Below are 21,751 nucleotides of genomic sequence, written 5' to 3' on the forward strand. Positions count from 1 at the left end.
CTCTGAGGGAGGAACATGGAGGGCATGCCTCACCAGCTCCGTAAAGGTGATGAGAGCCAATAGAATCTGGACAAATGGAGAGCAGGAGGGAACCTCAGGTGCTTCGTTGAGGGAGGTAGGGGTGGGGACCGGATGGCAGCTGTCTATGCTGTGTTGGGTCCCGGGAGGGCTTATTTTCACCCCCCCACCCCCGACCTGGGTATTAGGTGATCTGGGGAGGGTTCACAGCAGTTAGAGAGGCGACTGAATCTACCTCTTCAAGAACCTTCTTCTAGCCTGGGAAGGAGGATCACATGACTATTGGAGTTTCTCAAGGCCAATGAGGAGGCTCAAGAGCAAACAAGCCAAGAACACCTCTGTTTAGTCGGGGTGAGGACCGGAAGTGAAAACATGGGAGCCCAGGTACAGTTTATGGTTGGCAAGGCCAGTTAGTGAAAGAGGAGGCTCAGGTAACAAGTACAGTCCTCAGAACTCAGGTGGCTTGGCTCACGCTGACCAGTTGTGTGCCCATGCGGCTCAGGGTCAGAGAACTGTGTGCAAAGTCTTCTTTCACTCACGTATTCAGTCAGCAAACACTGGTGGAGCCCTAGAGGTTGTTGTACTCTTCCTCTTTTATTTTTTCTGTCTTTCTCCCCTCCCCCACCCCGCCCCCACCTGTCTCTTTTTACCAGAGGAAGACCAAAGACAAGAAGAACACAAAAGGTCACACAAATAGGATTGTGTCCATCCCTATGACGGGAATAAAGGTAGCGGGCATGGCGGAGTCTGGGACGGCAGTAACCATGCAGGGTGCTGGCTGGAGGCTGGGAGTGCAGAGCACACGGGGAAAGGTTTTAAGCAGATGGGTAACCGTTTCAAAGCACTTTGAAGATTTGTTCATTTCTACTGACTTTTTTTTTTTTATATGCGTGAGCTGTTTTGCCCGTATGTGCGCAGCATGCTTGCAGTGCCTACAGAGGCCAGAAGAGGGCGACGACGCCCCCGGAACTGGGTGGTTGGTAACTGCCACATATGGATGCTGGGAACGGAACCCTGGTCCTCTGCAAGAGCAACCAGTGTGCTTAACCACTGAGGCGTCTCTCCAGCCACGTTTTGAATAGTCCTCTGGGTACTAAGTTACAAAATGGGGCAAGTCTGGAAGAGGGGACAACTAGGAGCTGTGGCTATCTGGATGATAGTAGAGGCCAAGGTAAGACTGGAAGATGGGGCCGTAGGACTCAGATGCAGATAGAAGCTGGGCCTTTTTCTCTTACTCAGCAGCACACAGAGGCCCAGGCACACCCTGTACTTGTCTTACTAGCTCGCACAGCCGCTGTGGAAATGGGCCCAGGGAAGTTGCTGTTAATTTGCTCTGGCTGACCACCGACTCTCCCTGTTCACAGTCTCAGAGATCACTGTGTCCCCCATGAGTCATCTCCATTGTCACCTGTCAACTCTAGGAGAAGGGACATGTGTTCCTTCTGCACCAAGAACAGCCTGTCCAGACACCCATCAGAGAAGTCAGTGAGCCCTGACTGACAATGGAAGAATAGCCCCACACTATACGGCACCATACTCTGTCTATATAAAAACGAGAAGCCAAGTATACGTGAGTCTACCTAGGGCATCCTAGGGCACTCTCAAGCCACACAAGAAAACAAAGCAGCCCATGTAGTGATGGTGGCTAATGGCTTGCTCAACAAGAGGCCCCAGACATCCCCTCGGACAGATATGAACCTTGGAACCTCTCATAGCTCTCTAACCCTACAGAGGCTGGGGCACCGATGCTGGCAATATCTTCTTTTAACAGACGTGAACATTGGGCAGATATGAGTTGCTAAAATAAGAAACACTGGCGAATGTATGGCCTTCCCCGCTAGAGGCAGAATTAGGGGAGGCCCCAAGACCCTGTCAGTATAAACCATTCACTTGCCTTCTCTGTGTTGGCTACTGACCCCAGGCTATGTGCTCAGTTTGTGTTACTACAGCAAAAAAAAATATATACCTTCTTCTGAGCACCTCATGGTACCTTCTCCAAAACTGACCATATGATTGGTCACAAAACAGGCCTCAACAAATACAAGAAGATTGAAATACTCCCATGCATCCTATCAGATCACCATGGACGAGGACTGGTCTTCAATAACAACAAAAACGACAGAAAGCCCACAAACATATGATAATTTGGTCAAGGAAGAAGTGAATAAAGATTTTTTAGAATTTAATGAAAATGAAGGCACAACATACCCAAACTTATGGGACACAATGAAAGCAGCGCTAAGAGGAAAACTCATAGCTCTGAGTGCCTCCAAAAAGAAACTGGAGAGAGCATACACTAGCTGCCTCCCAACATGCAGGGGAGCAAACCTACCACAGGCATCCGAGAGCAAAAGAGTCACATGATAGCCAGGTGCAATGTAAACTCCCTTTTTGGGGAATCACAAGCCACCGCAAATGAGAAAGGGCCCTGCTGGGGCACACAGGGCTGGCTTCCCCATAAAAGGTGACATACCAAAGCTGGGAGGTTTGAACAAGAACACCAGAGTAAGCTGCAAAACCCCACCACCACGCAGAATCTCCGAAGTTGGTGTCAGAACTCATCAGCTGACGCACACAGGGGACGTGGACGATCACACACTGCCCAGAGAGGGTGAAGCTGTGGGTTTCTCTGCAGAGTTGCACCATGGGTTCCCAAGCCTGGCTGGCAATGGAGGGTCTGCTCCTACTGTGTGTGAACTTCAGCAGGGCCCTGAGTGTCTGTGTGTTCTTCAGGGTAGGGCCCAGCTCGTGTCTGACTCTGCAGGGAGCTTCAAAGGGCACCTGTTTGGTGAGGAACCCCTTTCTGTGAGTCACTATTGCCAGAGTCCTGGAAGCAAACCCTGGGAGATGCTTAGGCTCTTCCCAGGCTCTTGATGGCATTTCACAGGGGTGCCTGGTCGGCCGCCTGGTTCCCCACAGTCAGGGCTGGAAGAAGAGGGTAACTGTGCCTTTTGAGACATTTCCCCCGCTGTGCAGCCCCCAGGGCTGATCCCTAGAAGGAAACCAAGTGGCTTTTACTCCTGCAGTTATTGACCAGTGTCCCTCAGTACCCGATACATGCTGAGGGAACCCTACGCTGGCTTCTCTACAGAGAATGGGAGTGACACCATGACACTTCTCTGACACTTTGAGTATCTTGTCACCAAGAGAAGGAAGGTTTGAACTCACACACACATACATCTCAACCACCAAATGGATGAGGAAGAAAGGAGCCTGTGTCAGCCACAAAGTCCTTTTCTCTAATAAGGACTGTGACTGTCTGCCTCTAGGGCCTGCACCCCAGCCCTGAAAAGGAGGGAGGGGTCTGTCTGCATGTGTCAAGGGCTCTATGCCAATGCCTTTCCACCAAAGGGTACTAAGTGGTCCAAAGTCATCACGCAGTCCCTGGGAGCGGGAGGTAGCAGGGTGGGCATTGGAGGGGTGGGGGGAGACATTAGAGACAGCAGCAGAACGGCTGGTCCATAAATGGTTTGAAGGAAGCATCGAAGCTAAGAGTGTCTGTAGAAGCCAGTGAGGCAAGAAAGAAGCTGCCCTCCCGGGCCTCTGACACCTGGAGTTTAGCACAAGGAGACTGACTTTGCACACCAGGTCTCCAGGATTCTCAGATAATAAAGCCATGTTGTTCCAAACCACTGGCTTTATGTGGATTTTTTCACAGCGGTCTTGGGGAGCTGGGGACATCTTTCTGGCGGAAACGGCTGACAGTCTTGACGAGATAGGACTCTTTGACTTGCACGAGGCAAAAAGTATCAAAAAAAGAAAAACGAAACCCCACAACTATGGCACAATGCAGCAGGCAAAGAGCTATCTGTAAGATGGGGAGGCTCTTAGAAGTCAGTAATGAAGCACACAGCACATCCCCCCCCCCCCGCACTCCTCCCCAAAACCTGCAAAAAACCAAGGCAGGAGTACATGATCTGAAAGAAAAATGCAGATGGCGGAGCTACTCAGGGCAGGGCTCTCTGCTTTGCTAGCAATCAAAGGAACTCAGACAGAAACAAGCAGATGTGAGTTTTTTCGCCCATCAGAGTTTAGAGCTAAGTGGGAATCGGGCTAACGAGCCCCGGTGGTGACGGTGCTGATCTTAGAACCCTCTAAAGGCACCGTCCGCACTAAACATCAGTGGTAAAAATGTAGATTCTGTCATCAACAGCCCAGGCGAAGCGTGAGGGTTAGCGAGGCTTTAGCATATAACCACCGAAGTTGGGGGGGGGGGGGTTGCGAACAGCCAGTTTGATGGATGGGAAAGGAAGCACAGCTACCTAAGGTGGAGGTTTATCTTGCCAACAGGTGGAGCCCCGTAATTGGGCATGCGTGTGAGGGGAATCAATCTTGGTCCTGGCACGGACGACTGCAGAACTTAATGGAAGCAAGCTCAGAATGCTTCAAGCGGCCCCCCTGGAGTTTCTCTGTGACCTCCAGTCAGATGAGATTTCTTGACCAGGACACCAAAGGGCACGAAGCTCGAGTCGGGAGCTTGATAAATGGGCCTGCATGAAAATTTAAAGCCAGCCACTCATCCACAGACACCCTGAGAGCAAAAAGGCCAGACGCAGCAGAAGAAGGAGCTGGCGGCACCGATGCCTCGCATCAGAGGAGGGCCGAGAACTGAAAATCGATAAGGAAGTGAAAGGAGTGACTGGATGGGGAGATGGGGTAGATTCTTTATATATATAAAAGCGTATGGGATGCCCGATAAACGCATAAAGAGGTCACCAGCGTCACGGTGAAAAACATAAATGGAAACCAGAAGGAGGCAACACGAGCCCCGAGGGTGGCCAGCCCGGAGAAGACTAACAATCTGAAACATGATGGACAGGTTCACATGCTTGCCGGGGTGTGGGATGGTTGAGGAAAAGGGATCAGTCATTGGTGCTGTTTATCAATGACATACACAGACACATCTGCCCCAGGACCAGCAACTACACTCCCAGACTCACACCCAACAGGAGTGAGCACAAGCCAGGTAGGCCTGGAATGTTCTAGCACATTCTCCGTACAGCCCACACTGGGATGGGGCTGGATGTGGGAAGGGCGTTCAGACACTGGCTTGGCTTGGGGTCATCTCAAGGGCATGTTTACTCTGTGGGGAATGTGGCACATTCCCCACAGAGAGGTGGCTTCCTGGAAGGGTGTTCCCTGCCCTGTCACATGCTCTTCAGACGGAGTTTGTTATCCTAACCCCCACAACTCACATCGGGAGCCCAAGCTCACCAGTCTGCTTATCACCCTCTGAACAGACATGGCTTAAAATATCAGAAGCAAATCAGAAATGACAAAAATCTGTGGCCATTTAACCAAACAATTCTACTTCTAAGACAGTATCATAGGGCAAGACCCGAGTAGGCACATAGCAGCTCTTCACAGCATTATCTGTACACCTTAAGACTGGGAAAGGCCAGACGTAACAGGGGGAGGCAGGGTGTGGCCTCTGACGCAGCCTCGGAAATAGCCAGGGAGTTTATGGCAACTGGCCTGGACGTTCAGACAGATTGGAGCAAAACCTGGGAAAGACAGCACTGTCATATTAACACAGGCCTGTGTATTTGCCCTGATCTCCACAGAGGCCGTTTGGGAGTCCATCTGAGCTCAATATACATCGCAGATGGATTGTTTTAAGTTTTTGTTGATGCCTTGTGGGTTTCACACCATGCACCCCAATCCCATTCATCTCCCTGCCCCTTCACATCTGCCCCTCTGTCCTTGCAAGTTCCTTGCCGAAAGAAAATTAAAAACAAAAAAATTAAAGCAAAGTATAGATAGACCCTATGACTCATTGCAATGAACATTTGTAGATTTAAAAAAAAAAAAAAAAGAATCACAGCACAGCACAGTTTGCAGAGAGAGGCTACCAGGTTCCCAAGAGTGCCACAGCAAAGGAAGAAAATGTTTCGTTAACATTACAAGACTTTTCTTCTCATGGGGCCAACAAGATGGTTTAGTGGGTAAAGGTACTTGCCAGGAAACCTGTTGACCTAAGTTCAAGACTCACATGGAAGGAGAAACCTGACTCCCAGAAGTTGTCCTCTAGCCTCTTCACACATGCCACAACACAGCAACACATACATGTCCACAAATAAATGAAGTAAATTTCATTAATTAAATTCTCACTCACAGCAGACCATAGCAAAAGGATAGCTGTAAATGGGTTTGTAAATGTTATCCTTTGAAGGAATGAAAAAGTGACGGTGCTTAAAGATCTAAAGTGGGAAACAACCCAAGCATCCCTCAGGCGATCTAGGATAGGATGCCCACACAATGGAATACTAGAGAGCTATGGCAACAACGTAGCTGTTCCTTCTACAGAGACAGATGGGGTTCTCAAATGGGAATCTCCCAGGGCATTCTTGGCAATGTCTGGAGATGTGTTTGGTTGCCCCAGCTGAGGACTCCGCTCCAGAAGTTCAGTGAACAGAGGCTACAGATGTGCCCTAAGTTCAGTGAACAGAGGCTACAGATGTGCCCTACAGTTTATCAGCAGTGGCCACAACTTCACATCTTGACAGCATCTTGCCGAGCCAAGAGGCCACAGCTGTTTTGACAGGGAGGTCAGCTGCTACAGAAATAACCAGCATCTGGATCCCATGCCTGGGTGTGCCATGCAGACCTATCTTTCAGCTCCATGGAGACACTAGACTGGAGATCTGTCACAAGATCCTGGAGCCTTTGTTGCTTCCCACACACACTGTCATTCCCAGAGTCCTAAAAGACTGGATAGATATGTGCCACATTTCGTGGAAATGGTCTCCCACCAGTGAAATAGCACTCCAAGAGAAGGTCTAGCTTCTGGTACACTTAGAGCGGACCATGGACTGAAACAGCCAGCCTCAGGGCTGGAGATAAGAATGTTGGTATAGTGGCCAGGATTTAACATAGCAGATATCCCTGTGGTCTGGCCAATCCATAGATACATTGAACCTGGGCAGGCCATTTGCAGAAGGGCAGCTCCAATCACTGGCTTGACCCAGAACCTCTTTGGTTCATTTATCCTCTGAAGCCTGAGCATCAAGGGTGGTGGACAGGACCCTATACTTTCAGAGTGATACAGCCTTAAACCTCAGGATCTTTTAGCATATTGCCATAATATAGGCTGGGGGGGGGGGGCTTTACTGTACCTATCCCTAGAATTCATCAGGTTCCTGTTCAGTACACTGTGCAGGAGGAAACCTCAGGCTGAGACAACATCTCCATCAGCATGGCCTAAAGGCAAGTGTGTATGACATTTTCTTGATAAATGAGACATAAGGACTGTCTCAGTTAGGGTTTTACTGCTGCAAACAGACACCATGATCAAAGCAAGACTTATAAGGACAACATTTAATTGGGACTGGCTTATAGATTCAGAAGTTCAGTCCATCATCATCAAGGTGGGGGAGCAGGGTAGCATCTAGGTAGGCATGGTGCAGGAAGAGCTGAGAGTTCTACACCTTCATCCGAAGGCTGCTAGTGGAAGACTGACTTCCAGGCAGCTCGGAGTAGGGTCTTAAAGCCCACACCCACAGTGACACACCTACTCCAACAATGCCACACCTATTCCAACAAGCCCACACCTCTAAATAGTGCCATTCCTTGAGTCAAGCATATTCAAAGCATCACAAAGACCAATACATTTTGGGTGGTGCCACCACTCGGTGGGTGGTCCAGAAAGAGAGAAGAAAGTTAACAGAATATGTTTGGGCGTCAAGCTAGGCAGCGCTGTTCCTGCATGGCCTCTGCTTCAGTTCCTGCCTGACTTCTCTTCATGATGGATGGTGATCAGGACACATACACCCAACAAACCCTTTCCTCCCCAGTTTGCTTATGGCTGAGGTGTTCACCACAGCAATTAAAAGCAAACCTGCACTGGTACCTGTACTCTCAAGACCCTGGGGAGCCCACACCAATCATTCACCACGACAAGAAGGGAGAGCCCCTCAGCCTGGAACCCCAACCTTAGCCTGTATTTGCTTTGACATGTTGGAAGACAGTGCTGTGACCCCTGTTCTTACGAACATGGTTGGGGGGAGACAAGTGCTGACACCTCCTCCATCTCCCGGCTCCTTCTGTTCTTTCCCATCAGCCTCAGGGAGGATGCCACGGGAATTGCTTCACACAGCTGCAGCCTGTTCCCATTAACTTTCTTCTTTCTCCCTGGACCACCTGCCAGTGGTGGCACCACCCACAGTGCCTTGCTCCTCACATCCACAGCAGCAGCCCTGCTATGCATTCTCAGGAGGATAGCATGAACCTTCAGCCAGCCAAAAAAATAAAAACAGACAAACGAGCAAACAGACACACACACACACACACACACACACACACACACAAGAGGAGAGGGGAAAAAAAACCTCTTACAACTGTCGTTAATTACTACTCTTTTCTGGTAGGATAAAAATTCCCCCCAGTCTCTCTTTAAGGCACAATCTCTCATTCAAGCTCTTTGTTAAAAATAACTCTAGCAACCGACCATTAAGCTGGGAATGTGTCTTTGCCTACCCTTCCTTCCCTGCCCCGCCCCTCTGGTTTGCAAACTGGCACCTTCCCAGAACTTCACAGGAAACACAAGTGGAGTCTTCCACAAGACCACCAACAGCACTGGGAGGACGGGACCTGCAATCCCAATGCAATGGAAGGTCATCTCTTACTCTGGCTGTAACCTACAAGCCTCCGGACAGACAGAGAGCCAGGGGATGGGGAGGGCAACCCCAGGGTGTCCACCATTGGCTTCTTTTTTACATCACATTTTATTTATGCACGTGTGTGCATAAGCATGCATGTGTGTGCACATGTATGTGTGCACGTGTGCATGTGTATGTATGTGTGTGTATACATGTGTGCATGTGCATATATGTGTGTGCGCATGCAAGTGCATGTGTAGAGGATAACTTGCAGGAGCCAGCTCTTGTTCTTCCACCATATATGAGTGCCCGGCATCAAATTCAGCGTGTTGGGTATGGTTGCAGATGCCCCCATCTGCTGAGGTGTCTCACTGATCCCACCACTGCCTAAGTAAATTCAGATCTCAAAACAGTCCAGTCTTTTCCTGCCTTAGAGAGAGAAGTGTGCACGTTCTCAGAGCAGACAGCCCCATTTAGGTCAGTCTGCAATGCTTCACCAGCTTCTTGGAAGCCATGGCTCTGTGAGAGCCCCCCCCCATAAGCCATCATCTCCTTCCCAATAGGACCAGACAGTGGACATGCATGTGGGCAGGCTTCCCTCCCTCCTGCTGCCTCCCGAGGAACATGCCAGTGAGTGGGGCAGCCCCCTACATCCATTTCCTGCACCTACATTCCAGTCAGGGTATGCTGGGAAGAGCACACATCTGGGTGGTGAACTCTATGTTTTGCTGCTCTGAGGAGACCCGTAAGACCTTAGTGGGATAATCGGTCTTTAAGACTCGATGTTAGTCTGTCCTAGACCACTTATAAAACTCTGTCTTTAGAAGCTAGTCACACACACACACACACACACACACACACACACACACACATACACAAACACATACACACATGACTCCAAGAGAGATGGAGTGGTGTGGGGGGCTGGAATCAGTCACTGACACCCACCAGGACAACAGCTCGAGAGACTTCACCTGCCCTCTCTCCCTCCCTTCCTTCCTCCGCCCCTTCTTCCCTCCATGTCCCCATGGCATGCATAGTCAGGAGGCACCAGATGGGGAAAGCAGGATGGAGGGTCTGTTAGAATCGAGGCATCTTGCTGAAGGTAAATGCAAACTCTCCAGAGGACCAGCTGCTGTGCCATGCATGGCAAACCCAAAATTCTCAGAGGAGGCTCCTGAACACTGGGAGCCCTGTAAACCAGGTTAGGGGGCGGGACCAAGCAGTGCTGCTGACAAAGCCAGGGTTCCTGGGAACAGCCTGGAGACACTTTCAAGGCAAACAAGAGGGAGAAAAAACGGGAACTTCTCCCTTTGAAGAGTGTAGAATCAAACATGTGTCTTACATCTTGGATTTCTTTGTTCCAGACAGCCTGAGCGTATGCAGGTCCGTGTGTATACATCAGCACATGCACACAAGCAGGTGTGCTCTCCTTGGAGTATGGAAGCCATAAAACCCTGGTTCTGAGCCAACTTGTCTACCCTCTGCCCTAGGTGACTCTTGTCCCAGCTTCCTGTTCTGCCTTTTCCTGCCTCCAGAGAATATCCCTGACTGTGTTTTCCAGTATACCTCCTATCTGCTATGATTCATGAGTTCCCTCTCCACGAGCTTCAGTCAGGTCACTGAGGTTCCCAAGGCCTCAGGGACCCCCTGCAATGTGTGCTCAGCACCACCCTCAGCACGCTAGGTGCCAGCTAGAAGCCTTTGAGAGATGCGCAGGAAGACGGTGCCTGTGAGAATGCATACATTCACATGAGCATCTTAGGAACAACAGTACATTAGAGCCCATCCCTGATTTCTTCACCTGTGGGTCCTGGGAACTGTGGGACTGAGAGGAGCAAGCCTGGAGCAAGAGTGGGGTCAGAGCGCATACAAACCCCAGAAATCTCATCCAGAGATGGACAGGAATTGGATCATTCCCTACCCTGCCCCAGGCCTGCATGCCCTGTGTCCTGTCCCCTCCACTCCTCACTAAAGGAGGTCATATAGCCAGTATCCAGGTTAAACTTCTTATAAGGTCATGTCCAGAAGCTCCTGGAACTCCTCCTTATACAAACGAGGCGTCCTCAGAACCTTGCCTTCTCCCCTGTCGATGATGTACATTTTCCTGGATAGCCTGCACTCACCCCCAAAGGTTTAAGTAGCTTTTGTCTCCTCAGCCCCACCAATAAATGAAACCAGTTCTCCAAAGCTATTCCTGGGGGTGTTCATTGCCTGTACACTCACTACCAACCAAGATCCTGCCTGCACCCATGGGAACCTGGCTAAGCTTCTCTCTCTCCTGGTACGCAGCGGACCTGGCTACCCAGAGGGCCAGAAACCCACCTACAGGCAGAGTTACAAAAGATGACAGAACCTCATTGTGAATGAATGCATCAGGACAAATGGTTCATCTGTCCAAACCCAAAGCCGAGGTGGCATTCACAGGCTCCGAAGCAACGTGTGACAGACCTCAACTCTGTGTCTTGCTTACCCTGTCATGCCCGCTAAGTGACCCTGGGACAACTGTCCCTCTACTCCAAACAAAATGTTGCCACAAGCCAGGGGCATATCCATAGGGGCTGCACTCTCCTAGGAGAGCCAAGGGAGAGGGGGAGGGGGAGTAGAGGCCTCTTCACTCAATCTCAGCCCATGTCCATTGGCGAGGCTCAACCATGTGCTTTGAGAACTAAATTGGAAGGAGATGAATTCTGGGGAGAAAAATGTGCTCCTTACCCAGCACTGGGCCCCATCGGCACGCAGTCCACCCAGGGCCAGCGAGGGAAACCCAACTTTCAACTCACCAGTTTGTGTCTGAGATGGACAGTGATCAGAGGAGAGCCGGATAGGTTCCGGGACAGAGTGGGCGGTGGGGACACCTCCAGGGAGATCAGGTGGCTGGCAACAGACAGCAGGCAGTCTCTGCAGTTCACGGCCTCTGGAATCCTTGGAAATCAGTGGAAATGGGTTACAAACGGGGCTCGAGGGAGGGCATGCGGCTAGACTGCGACATCGAAGCCAAGTGTTCTGAGACCCACATTAGATCCTGCATCTGGAAATGGCCTTTGCATGGGGCATCTTGTTTCTGTCCCTCTTGGAAGTGTGGCATGACTGGGAGGTGAGACAGGGCAGGACCTTAAAACGTATCAGAGAATGCAGAAGAACAGGTCTTTGGCCCCAGGCTTGGAATTCCAGCACATTGACCTGCCTGGTTCTTGTTACCTCAGGCACCGCCTCGCCCCGTCTGAACCTTACGTTCCCCAACTACACACGCATGTGGTCAGTACTTGTGTGGTGGCATCCACTGTCACATCGACCCCTGTCCATCCCTTTCCTCGGTTTCCTTAGGTCACGCAGCGAACCACTCTTCCTCCACTCAGCTAAGAATGTAGAGCTGAGTCCATGGCTCCGGAGCACGCCCTGCCACCCAGAGCTGCACTGGCCAGCGTATCACGTTGCCCAACCGTATCACATCTCAAGAATGAGGTCATGATCCTGTGACCTCCCCAGACAGGCGGAGAACCCTAATCCGGGAGAGAGAGCTGGGACACAGTCTCTGCTGGATGTCAGCCCTAAAGGACCAAGTCTCCCTGACTACATCAGTAAGGGGACTGACTGTCTGACAGAGGACACAGCCCACCCTGGGAAGAGCCTAGAGATGAAACCTGGTCACATCACCTGGACGGCTGGACCACGCTGCTCCTGAAGCTGGATGCTTGCAGGATGTTCAGAGTTTACACTAGCCAACAAGTTCCTCATTCCAACTACATTTTCCTGCCCCACTCTGATCTGCCACAGCCCACTGACAACTCCTGTCCCTGTTTTGGAGTTCTGAGGTTGAAATGCCGAGGTCAGGGATGGTTCAGTGAGATGCCTGGTGTGCAGAAGTTTCAATGGGGATCTGGTGAGTTTAACCTGTGAATGACCCCTGACCCCTGGGGTGAGCTTAATTATGTACAGGAGCTTTCTTATCTCCTGTACTAACTGTGGAAGAAGGAAGGGGCAGGGGGAAGGGAAGAAATCTTACCAAGAGAGACAATCATAAAGGCAGACCTGCTGTCTTCCCATTCTATAGATGTGAAAACTGAGGCTCACAGAGCCCAAGGGGTACCTCTGAACATAGCTGACCTGTGTGCCCCAGAACCTGCTTGATCTCACTTGATGGAGTTCCCAAATCTTCTCCAAAAGGCTAGAAGCCCAACCTGGCTTGAACAGCGAGGCAGCAGGCACTGGTAGCCAGAGTTTTCTAACAAAAAGCCATGCATGTGGCAGTGTAGAATATGACAGAGGTTGGCCATCCAGGAAACAAGCGCATACACCTCCCCTGCCCCACCCCACACCACTGTATCACACTCACTCTGTGCTGGCTGGGGGGATGTTGTTCAGGTAATAGTGCATGGTGTGGTAGAGAAGGCCAACAATCGTGGTCCAGGCTGAGGACAAAGCAGAGGTCGGATGTTCGTTAACACTCCAGTCATAAGCAAGAGATGTGCAGAACCAGGCACATAGTGAAGCTAAAGGCAGTGACGCGGGGTTGGGGCTGGGAGGAGGAAGAGCCACAGAGCTACCAAATTTACAACAGCACAGAAGCTGTGGCTAGTCCGCAGAGTGCTCAGCTGCGACAATGACCTCCTGCCCCGTCCCTTATGCCCACACCAGACCCAGGTGCTGAGACTTGCCCAGGATACCATAGAGAGCCTCAGGGACAGGGAACACTTCATGGGCTGCTAGTTGCTCACCAGCGAGTGTCGAAGTCAGTCTGCAGGAGGGGTGTGCTGATGCTCCAGTGAAGGTCTACAGGCTGTAGCTGACAGCCAGATGGCTACAATGTATCCCTTGCCCCTTGTTACAGTAAGACCCACATACTCAGCTGTTTCTTTCTCTCCGCAATTGTGAGGATGCTCAGCCATCATTGGTTGATTTTGTGAGCTCTCCTGCTGCCGTCGGGGACTTGTTACATGCCATGCATAGTGATTTATACATACTTTGCTTTGTAAGTTCTACAACAATGCCACAAAGCGGGTATTGCTGTTGGCCTGGCCCAGATATGGTGAGAAACCTGCCCAGGGCCACACAACCATCAGTGGGCTAAGCTGGGGTTTTAATCAGAGTTTGGCTTGCTTTGCAGTAAGTGTTGAGAACACGGCTTTTAGCCATTCTTGAAAACTGGGTTATTTCTAATCTGTCCTACATCGGAACCTGGAAGAATAAGATGGTACCCCTCCCCATGAAAACAGGAAATGTTGAGTCTTTACCAGAAGGAGATTGAAGTCATAGGCACCTGTTCTCTCAACAAAAAAAAAAAAAAAAAAAAAAAGAATTCTTACAGGACAATGCTGGGCCTCTGATCAGGCCCTCTAGGGTGGGGAACCCCAATAATACTCAACTGCGAGTAGATCCAAGAGGGAAGGACCCACATAGAATTGTAAGCCAGACATGGCCAGAGCTGCCTTTGGCTCCAGAGTGCTCCTGTGTAACCAGGTGCCCTTGGTTACTTAGTCCTCATGAGACTTGATTTGAGCCTGTCCTGGGATAGTTTCTGGCTCCTCTGTACCTTGAGCAAGAAGAGGGGTACCACATCTACTCACATTTAACTAACCAGGAGCTAAGCAGACTTGAGCACAGATCCTATGTGGTGGGTCAGACTCAATGCTATGTAGCTTTTTCCCAAGTCCCAGCTTGGTCTACGATCTACCATGTGCTGTGGAATTCTCTCAGATGCATGCTTTGCATCTGAGCCTTCTCTGGCAGCACCGAATGCCCATCCTCCCACGGAGGGACAACTACCCAGGCTGCAGCACCTGAAGGCCTGACAAATCACATCCACTCACCTTGGCTGTGAAGGGCCTCTCTTGGGATCTCAATGTAGCTGTGCCCATGGGCTGGGAATCGATAGTGGGGGGCACTCAGCGTTGGTGGAAGGACCTTGGCCACAGAGAATTCTGAAGGAGAAGTAGACACAGTGAATGGGCTCACTGGCTGTGGGAGACAGACTGAAGGCCCTGTGGGTAACCATCCTTTATTTCTTAAGCCCAATTAACTACTAAGAGAGAGGAATGGCCTCTAAAAAGGGTGACTCAGACCACACATGTTCATATACACACACACGTGAACACACATGCACATATACACATGTGCATGTCCACAAACAGGTACACACATGTGCATGTCTTCACGTGAGTTAGGATGGGGATTTCTGCAGAGGTCAAGTCCCTCCAGCCACACCCTAAAGGAACTCCTGGCTGGAGGGACCCCGCCCCTCTGCAGTCCTCTAGCTCTACGTATCCAGCCGCATGGTCAAAATGATGCCAGACCCCACAGGGGTGAGGAGGACCGTGGCTATCTAAGCTCTGAAGGACCCCATCAGAAAAGAGTAAATGAAACCACGTGTGTGGAGGGTGTGGCTTGGCAGACAGGCTGCCCCTAAAGCTGACTCTGGGGGCAGATGAGCTCCTGAGCGGTGATAGGAAGCAGGATGACTCCAGAGACTCAAAGCGAAGAATACATGCCTGTCTGCAGGATCCCTGATGCATCCTGGGAAAGCCAGGTTGCTTCCTCTGATATCCCATTCTGACTTTTATCCGGACTCATGTTCTGGACTCCCTGACTCCTCCCCCTGTGTCCTTCTTCACCCATTCCCCATCTCTATGGCAGAGAGCATCCCACTGGATACTTAAGGATCCAGGGACTCAAGGAGTTCCAGTTCCCATTCTGTTTAAGCCCAGATGACTGTCGTGAGACACAGGCATACACACACACACACACACACACACACATTGTCGTGACTGCTTACACAGTCACGTGTTTGTGCCATGACCCAGCACTTCTAACCTAGTTCTAACACAGTTTCCTTCAAAACTGGGATTTTTCCCAAGGCGCTGGAGCTCAGGAAATGGTGCTTTATCTCAGCTGCTGCCTGTGAACACTCTTTCTCCCATAACCCCCACTGCCTCCCGATCTGATAATGGCTACCTGCCACAGAGGAAGAGCCTGCGAGGACGACATGGGGTTTTCTGGGCTGCAGGTTGGATGATATGTGGCCCATGATGGTATCGATGGTGTCAACCAGGCCCAGCCTTATGGTGTTGTCCTACAAGCAACACAGACATGAAACTCTGAGGGCCTCCAGACATGAAACTCTGAGGGCCACCACCCTCGGCATCACATGTGATGAACACATAAAGAATTCAGAGCTTCACTCCCCCCATGACAGCTATCGGAGAGAGAAAATCACCCAGCTGCCTCATTTCAAAGCCTGGGAGGTGACCAAGGTGGCCATTCACCCAATGAGTTTATGGAGCACGGGACACACAAGTCAAAGCTCACCCAGTGTTGTAGCGTTAACTCCTGAGGGACCAGAGCACTCAGACACCTGTCTGTAGCTCTGTTATGACACCTCTAAAGATCTGGGCAAGTCTCAGGTCTGCCCATGCCCAAATCTCGGTCTTACAAATAATGGCCCTGAGTCCCCTGAGGCATGAGGACACCAGCGTTCCTTTTCCGCCCTCAAAGAAATGGCAGCCTCTTTAGAGGTACCAGCCCCACGGTTCCCTCTGGCCTCTTTGACTCTGTATCTAATGGTCCTCTTTACCTATGCAGCATCTTTGAGGCAGCAAAGACACCACTGGACTCTGCCCACAGGAAGGCAGGGCTCTCCTAGCTTCAGAGCTTCTGAGCTTCTGCTGCCTGTATTGATGCCAGGGTTTATGTCCAGCTCGGCCTGATTCTCCTGTACCTCAGACGCCACAGCAAGGCAGACGAGTTCCTCTCAGGCCCCTTGCCTAGTTCCACCTCCCCCTCCTATCCCCTTGCATCCTTTCTTAGACAGCATCTGTCGCTGTTAAGCTCTCAGCAACTGCTCACAAACACTCCAGGAGGACCCACTGAGGCGGAACCAGACGCACGGGCCAATTTTAGACATTGTCTCTTAGGCCCGTGGTCTGATTCCAATCAGAACGTCTGTGTCTTTGGCACCCAGTTCAGTGAGGAGCAGCGATTCGTGTGCGCCCTTCCCTTCGGTGCTCAGAAGCTTGCCTAAGCCGGGATTGTTTCGTAATTATTCATATTTTGCAGCAGATTTGCATATTTTACGTTCAAAGAAAGTTCATTTAAATCAATGAAGGAAATCTGTCGTCTGAGGCCTCTCCTGGCTGCTGTCCCTCTGCTGGCTGTCCTTACTGGCGATCCTCATGTTTTAGACTGCAGCTTGTACACAAAGTCCCTTAGAAACCCATCCCTGGAGGTCTACGCTTCTTGAAGAAGAAGATGTATTTCCATGTTAGACTGTCACTTTAACATCCTTGATCCCATCTCCTTCCCATTCGCTGATGTTATACGGTCTAATTTCACCTGAAGCTGTTCGATAAAGGGCTCGCGGCACGGCAGGCCCTCGCGTCATCTTATTAATTAGGTGAGAATTGGCTGTCTCTTCTGCCTCTGAACCTTGCAGAAGTGCTTTAAAATGTCTGAAATTAGGAGGGTTCAGGAAAGTGAACTCTTGAGTGTGTTGGTGCATCAGGGCCCCCCCCCCCCGCACCTAGAGCCTCATACTCTTTCTCAATGCACCCCTGGAGCCGTGGGTGGCACGAAATCTGGGAAGAACATGAGATTGCTGAATCATAGTGTAGACTGAATATCTGAGAGGCAAATATTTTACCCACTATGCTAAGTCACTGTGAGGTGGGGGTCTGTTGTCATTGTAGCGTGGCCTATACTTGACAGATTTGGTGCTCAGAATAAAGAGTACCTTGGAAAATGTTCTTTTTCCCACTTTTCCCTATTTTGTGTCGGTTTGTGGTAGGCACATGTGTGCATGTTTTTGTGTATGGGGGCGTATATATTCACACACGAAGATTTGTGCATGTGGGGCCTGAGGTTCATGTTGAGGCTTGGCTTAAATCATTCTTCCACCTTATTCATTGAGGCAGGGTCTCCCAGTCAAACCTAGAGCACATCTATATGGCAGCCATCTTGCTCTGGGCATCCCCCGTCCCTGCCTTCTCAAGTTGGGGTTATGGGGAGGGTGGCATGTCTGCCCAGCATTCGTGTGGATGCCTGGGATCTAAATTCCGTTTTACATGCTTGTGAGCTCTCTCTTCAGCCCCTTCTTGGCAAAAGTTCTTGATAAAATTACAGAAAAGCAGGTTCCAGCAGATGTCTGTAGCTTGTATGTGCGTGAGCGGGCTGTGGACCAGACTGTGGGGTTATACGAGGCCGCTCACTCACGCTCTGCCTGAAAGTCCCGGCCGATTCTTATCCTAGGCATTTTTATCGCCACAACTATTCATTGACTCTTCTCATGTTTTAAAGAAGCAATATCAATAAGATGGCTGGAAATCAAGGAAAAGCACTCTGCTCTGCTTCTCGAATTTTGAGTGCAGGGCGACAAAAGCCTTTCATTTTCTCTTTAATCATGAAGCACACTTTTGAGCTCTGCCGTCTCGCACTCAATCCCCTGATCTTAAAATGCCAAATATGGCTCCTACTATTCAAGAATGCAGAATAAAAAAAAAAAAAAAAACACTGTGCGAAACGACAAGCAAAGGTCAGCCTTCTGGAAGAGCTGCTCCCTTTTGCAGAGCCAGAGGCAGTGGTACAGGACCCAGGGGCCCCACCACCACCCCTGGTACATTTCATATCCAAGGGATATGAGCTTCAGTGTCTCATACATCAGGACTGAGAAAGGTTTTATTCCTCTTAGGGACAGTTAGAGCCATAGGATACCACTGCAGAAAGAGCCATAATGCAGCACACACTTACTAAAGGTCAAAGCAGCCTCTTCCTTACCTCTGATACATGGGTCCAGCTGGGCAGTAGAAGCACCTCGCCCACAGCTCTTAAGAAGGTCTAAAGGTAAACAGAGCAACACTGTTTAGCACAGATCCTCCAGCCTCACGTCTGACCCTACAGTCTCCTCCCCAATCCTCCCACGTCTCCTCAGCTGGCCATTGATGTAGCACACAGTGGAAGGCAATGATGGCGTGTGTGTGTGTGTGTGTGTGTGTGTGTGTGTGTGTGTGTGTACACGTACGTGTATGTGTATGTGTAAACAAGCATCTGTGTGTGTATGTTTACATGGGCACACATTCATGTTGGTACATGTGAGTGCTTGTGAAGCCCAAGGCTGATATCAGTAATCATACTCAATTGCTCATCCACCGTATCCATTGAGATCTCTCAACTAATCTGAGCTGGCCAATGTGGCTAAATCTAACTGTCTCTGCCTTGTGAGACTGGAATTATAGGCAGGTTTTCATGTCCACTCAGCATTATATGGATTCTGGGGGTCTGAACTCCTATCTTCAGGGTTGTGGGTCAAATGCTTTAATCACTGAGCTATCTCCCATGACTCAGGCTGTATCTTACAGATGCTGTCTCACTTGTTTCTTATGGAAACCTTGTAAAGTCAATGATTAGGATGTGGATATCACAGGTGCCACGGTCACATGACAGGTTCCACATGCCCCATCAATGAGTGGATGATTAGATGGATGGATGGATAGATAGATGGATGGATGGATGGATGGATGAGTGGACACATGCATGAATGGATGAGTGAATAAAAGGAGGAAAGGATAGAAAATTAGATATATGGATGCATGAGTGGATGGGTGGGTAGGTGGATGGATGGATAGATGAGTGGATGGATGAGTGAATGGGTAGATGGGAGGGTGGGTGGATGGATGGATAGACAGATAGATTGATAGATGAGTGGGTAAATTGATGGACAGATAGATGTAGAAATGGATTGATGGATGAATGACGGAATGAGTGAATGATCACACTTACGAAACCTGACAACAGTCCATTTATGCCGGCTGGAAATCGCCTCTACAAAGCAGAAGCCATTTATGCCCCTCAGTCAGTCACCTTAAAACTTGGTTTGACTCATTCTTCCAAAACAATAAAATAAAATGTTAGCATTTTCACATAGGGAGAGATAAGCAAAAACTGGTCTTCCTACATCCTTTTTTAAAAAAAGCATTGGTTAGCACACCACATAGCATGACAGCATCCCGTGTAACCCCTGAGCAACACTGTTCTAAGAGGTAGCTGCTTCAGTGAAGTTTGCCTCAATCCACGCCCCTCCCTACTGCACATCTGCCTTGGTCTTTACAGACACCAGACTCAAGCTTGAAACAGACTCCTTCTCCTGTTTCCTCTACCCCATGGTTCCCAACCTTTCTTACGTTTTAATATCACCTCCTATGATGGTGACCTCCCCAACCATAAAATTATTTTCATTGCTACTCTATAACTGTAATCATGCTACTGTTATGAACTGTAGTGGAAATTTTTTTTTTGGACATAGAGATTTGCCAAAGGGGTCACAAACCATATGTTGAAAACCACAAGGTGGCTATGGTCAACAAAATCCTATCCCTCCTCAACAAAGACACTAAATATGTGAGGATTGAATTATCAAAGCTCCCTTCTCCCATTCGTCTTCATTCCACAGATGTTTATTAATACTCTAAAGTGCAGGGGCTTAACTAATGACTGCAAAATGTTCCTGATTTCTCTCCCTGAGCAGATTGGCAAGCATTTCCTTTTATTCCTTATTCCTTTTTATCTCCCTCCTCCTCCCTCTCCTCCTCTCCCTCCTCCTTCTCCCTCCTCCTTTCCCTTTTCCTTCTCCTTTCCCTCCTCCTCTCATTCCCCCTCCTCTTCTCCCTCCTCCCTCTCCCTCTCCTCCTCTCCCTCTCCTCCTCTCCCTCTCCTCTTCTCCCTCCCCCTCTCCTCCTTTCCTCTTCTCCTTCCTTCCTCTCCCTCCTCTTTTCCCTTTTCCTTCTCCTTTTCTTCTTCCTCTTTTTACTCCCCCTCCTTCTCTCTCTCCTCCCCCACTTCTTTCTCCTTCCCTTCTTTCTCTTCCTCTTCCATAAGGTCTCATATAGCCCAGGCTGGCCTCAAACTTACTGTACATAGAAGGACTGAGGCCACCTTGAACTTCTGATCCTTTTCCCTCTGCCTCCCAAGTGCTGGGGTTACAGGTGTGCACCGCCACCCTTGGTTTGTGCATTGCTGGGGATCAAACCCAGGACTTCATGCCTGTCAGGTAAGCACTCTTCCAACTGGGCCACATCCACAGCCCCTAAGATTTTTTTTCTTAAAAGCCACAAAATTAGGACTGTCAGACTAGACCTTCAACTCCACCACAGGCAAGATTATGAATAAGTGAGTGGCCATATGTCCCTAAAATGTAGGCCATGCATGAATCATATGGGGTCTGAGGGACAGAGAACAGTTCTGAGAACAGAAATGAATGAACCACAATAGTCAATTCTGATTCTCTCTCCCTCCCTCCCTCCCTCCCTCTCTCTCTCTCTCTCTCTCTCTCTCTCTCTCTCTCTCTCTCTCTCTCTCTTTCTCTCTGTTGGTTTGTTAGTTTGTTTGGACAGGACCTCATGATGTAGACTCAAAATCCTTCTGCCTCCATTTTACTGGAATTATAGGTGTGTGTTACCACACATCCCTTTATATTTCTAATAGGCTTCTATGAGGGGGAAGGTTAAATCAACTCAATAGTATATTTTACTTACTTGATCCAACGCATAGAAATATTATTTCAATATGCAGACCACATAGATTTTCATTGTTGTTGTTGCTAATTATTAAGATATTTTTATAATTTTTTATATTTTTATAATAAGATATAAGATCACCATTTTGTGTTCGAGGCTGAGGACTCCAGTGTGAATCACCACTTTCACAGTCTAGGAAGAAGCGGCCTCTGGCCATTGTGCTGGGTCACCGCCGATGGCTAAAAGCCAGGACACTGTAGAAAGCTGGACACTAACTTCCTAGAAATTGTGCTTCCTATTGAATCAGAGTTGACAAGTGCTGGGAGCCATTCCATATGATTTGTCCCCAAGGCACCAGGGCCAGCACAGGCTGTGTGGGGGCCTCAAATCAATGATAAGTTGGCTCACCCAGTTTTGAGTCGGCTTTCGTTTGATTTGTACACATTTCCTATTAAAATTCCAGCCATGCTTTCAAGGATTAGGGCTCCCCTTGCTAAATCAGAAAAGATGAAGCTGAAGGTTGAAATGAAGATGATTTGAGTTGCTTGCCGCTACTCCCCACAGGTCAACTGCCTGCCTACTGGCCCTGCCACTGAATCCATTACTTTGATGATTGACCCCCAGAGACATCTGGAT

The 21,751-nt window shown here is 49.5% G+C and overlaps 1 protein-coding gene across 2 annotated transcripts in view; it reads right to left on the reverse strand.

Moving 5' to 3' along the window:
• Window positions 1-21,751, reverse strand: part of ADGRD1 (adhesion G protein-coupled receptor D1) — a 108,136-nt gene that overhangs the window by 53,660 nt on the left and 32,725 nt on the right. For both annotated transcript variants that reach the window (XM_080940719.1, XM_080940718.1), the window contains 5 exons: window positions 18,381-18,440; window positions 15,567-15,684; window positions 14,426-14,536; window positions 12,952-13,027; window positions 11,399-11,540 (listed from right to left, as the gene is read on the reverse strand). In XM_080940719.1, the coding sequence (XP_080796845.1) occupies window positions 11,399-11,540; window positions 12,952-13,027; window positions 14,426-14,536; window positions 15,567-15,684; window positions 18,381-18,440 (507 nt within the window). The remainder of the gene's footprint in view (window positions 1-11,398; window positions 11,541-12,951; window positions 13,028-14,425; window positions 14,537-15,566; window positions 15,685-18,380; window positions 18,441-21,751) is intronic.

Source organism: Micromys minutus (genome assembly GCF_963924665.1).
Source record: "Micromys minutus genome assembly, chromosome: 29".
In the NCBI taxonomy this organism is placed as follows: Eukaryota; Metazoa; Chordata; class Mammalia; order Rodentia; family Muridae; genus Micromys; species Micromys minutus.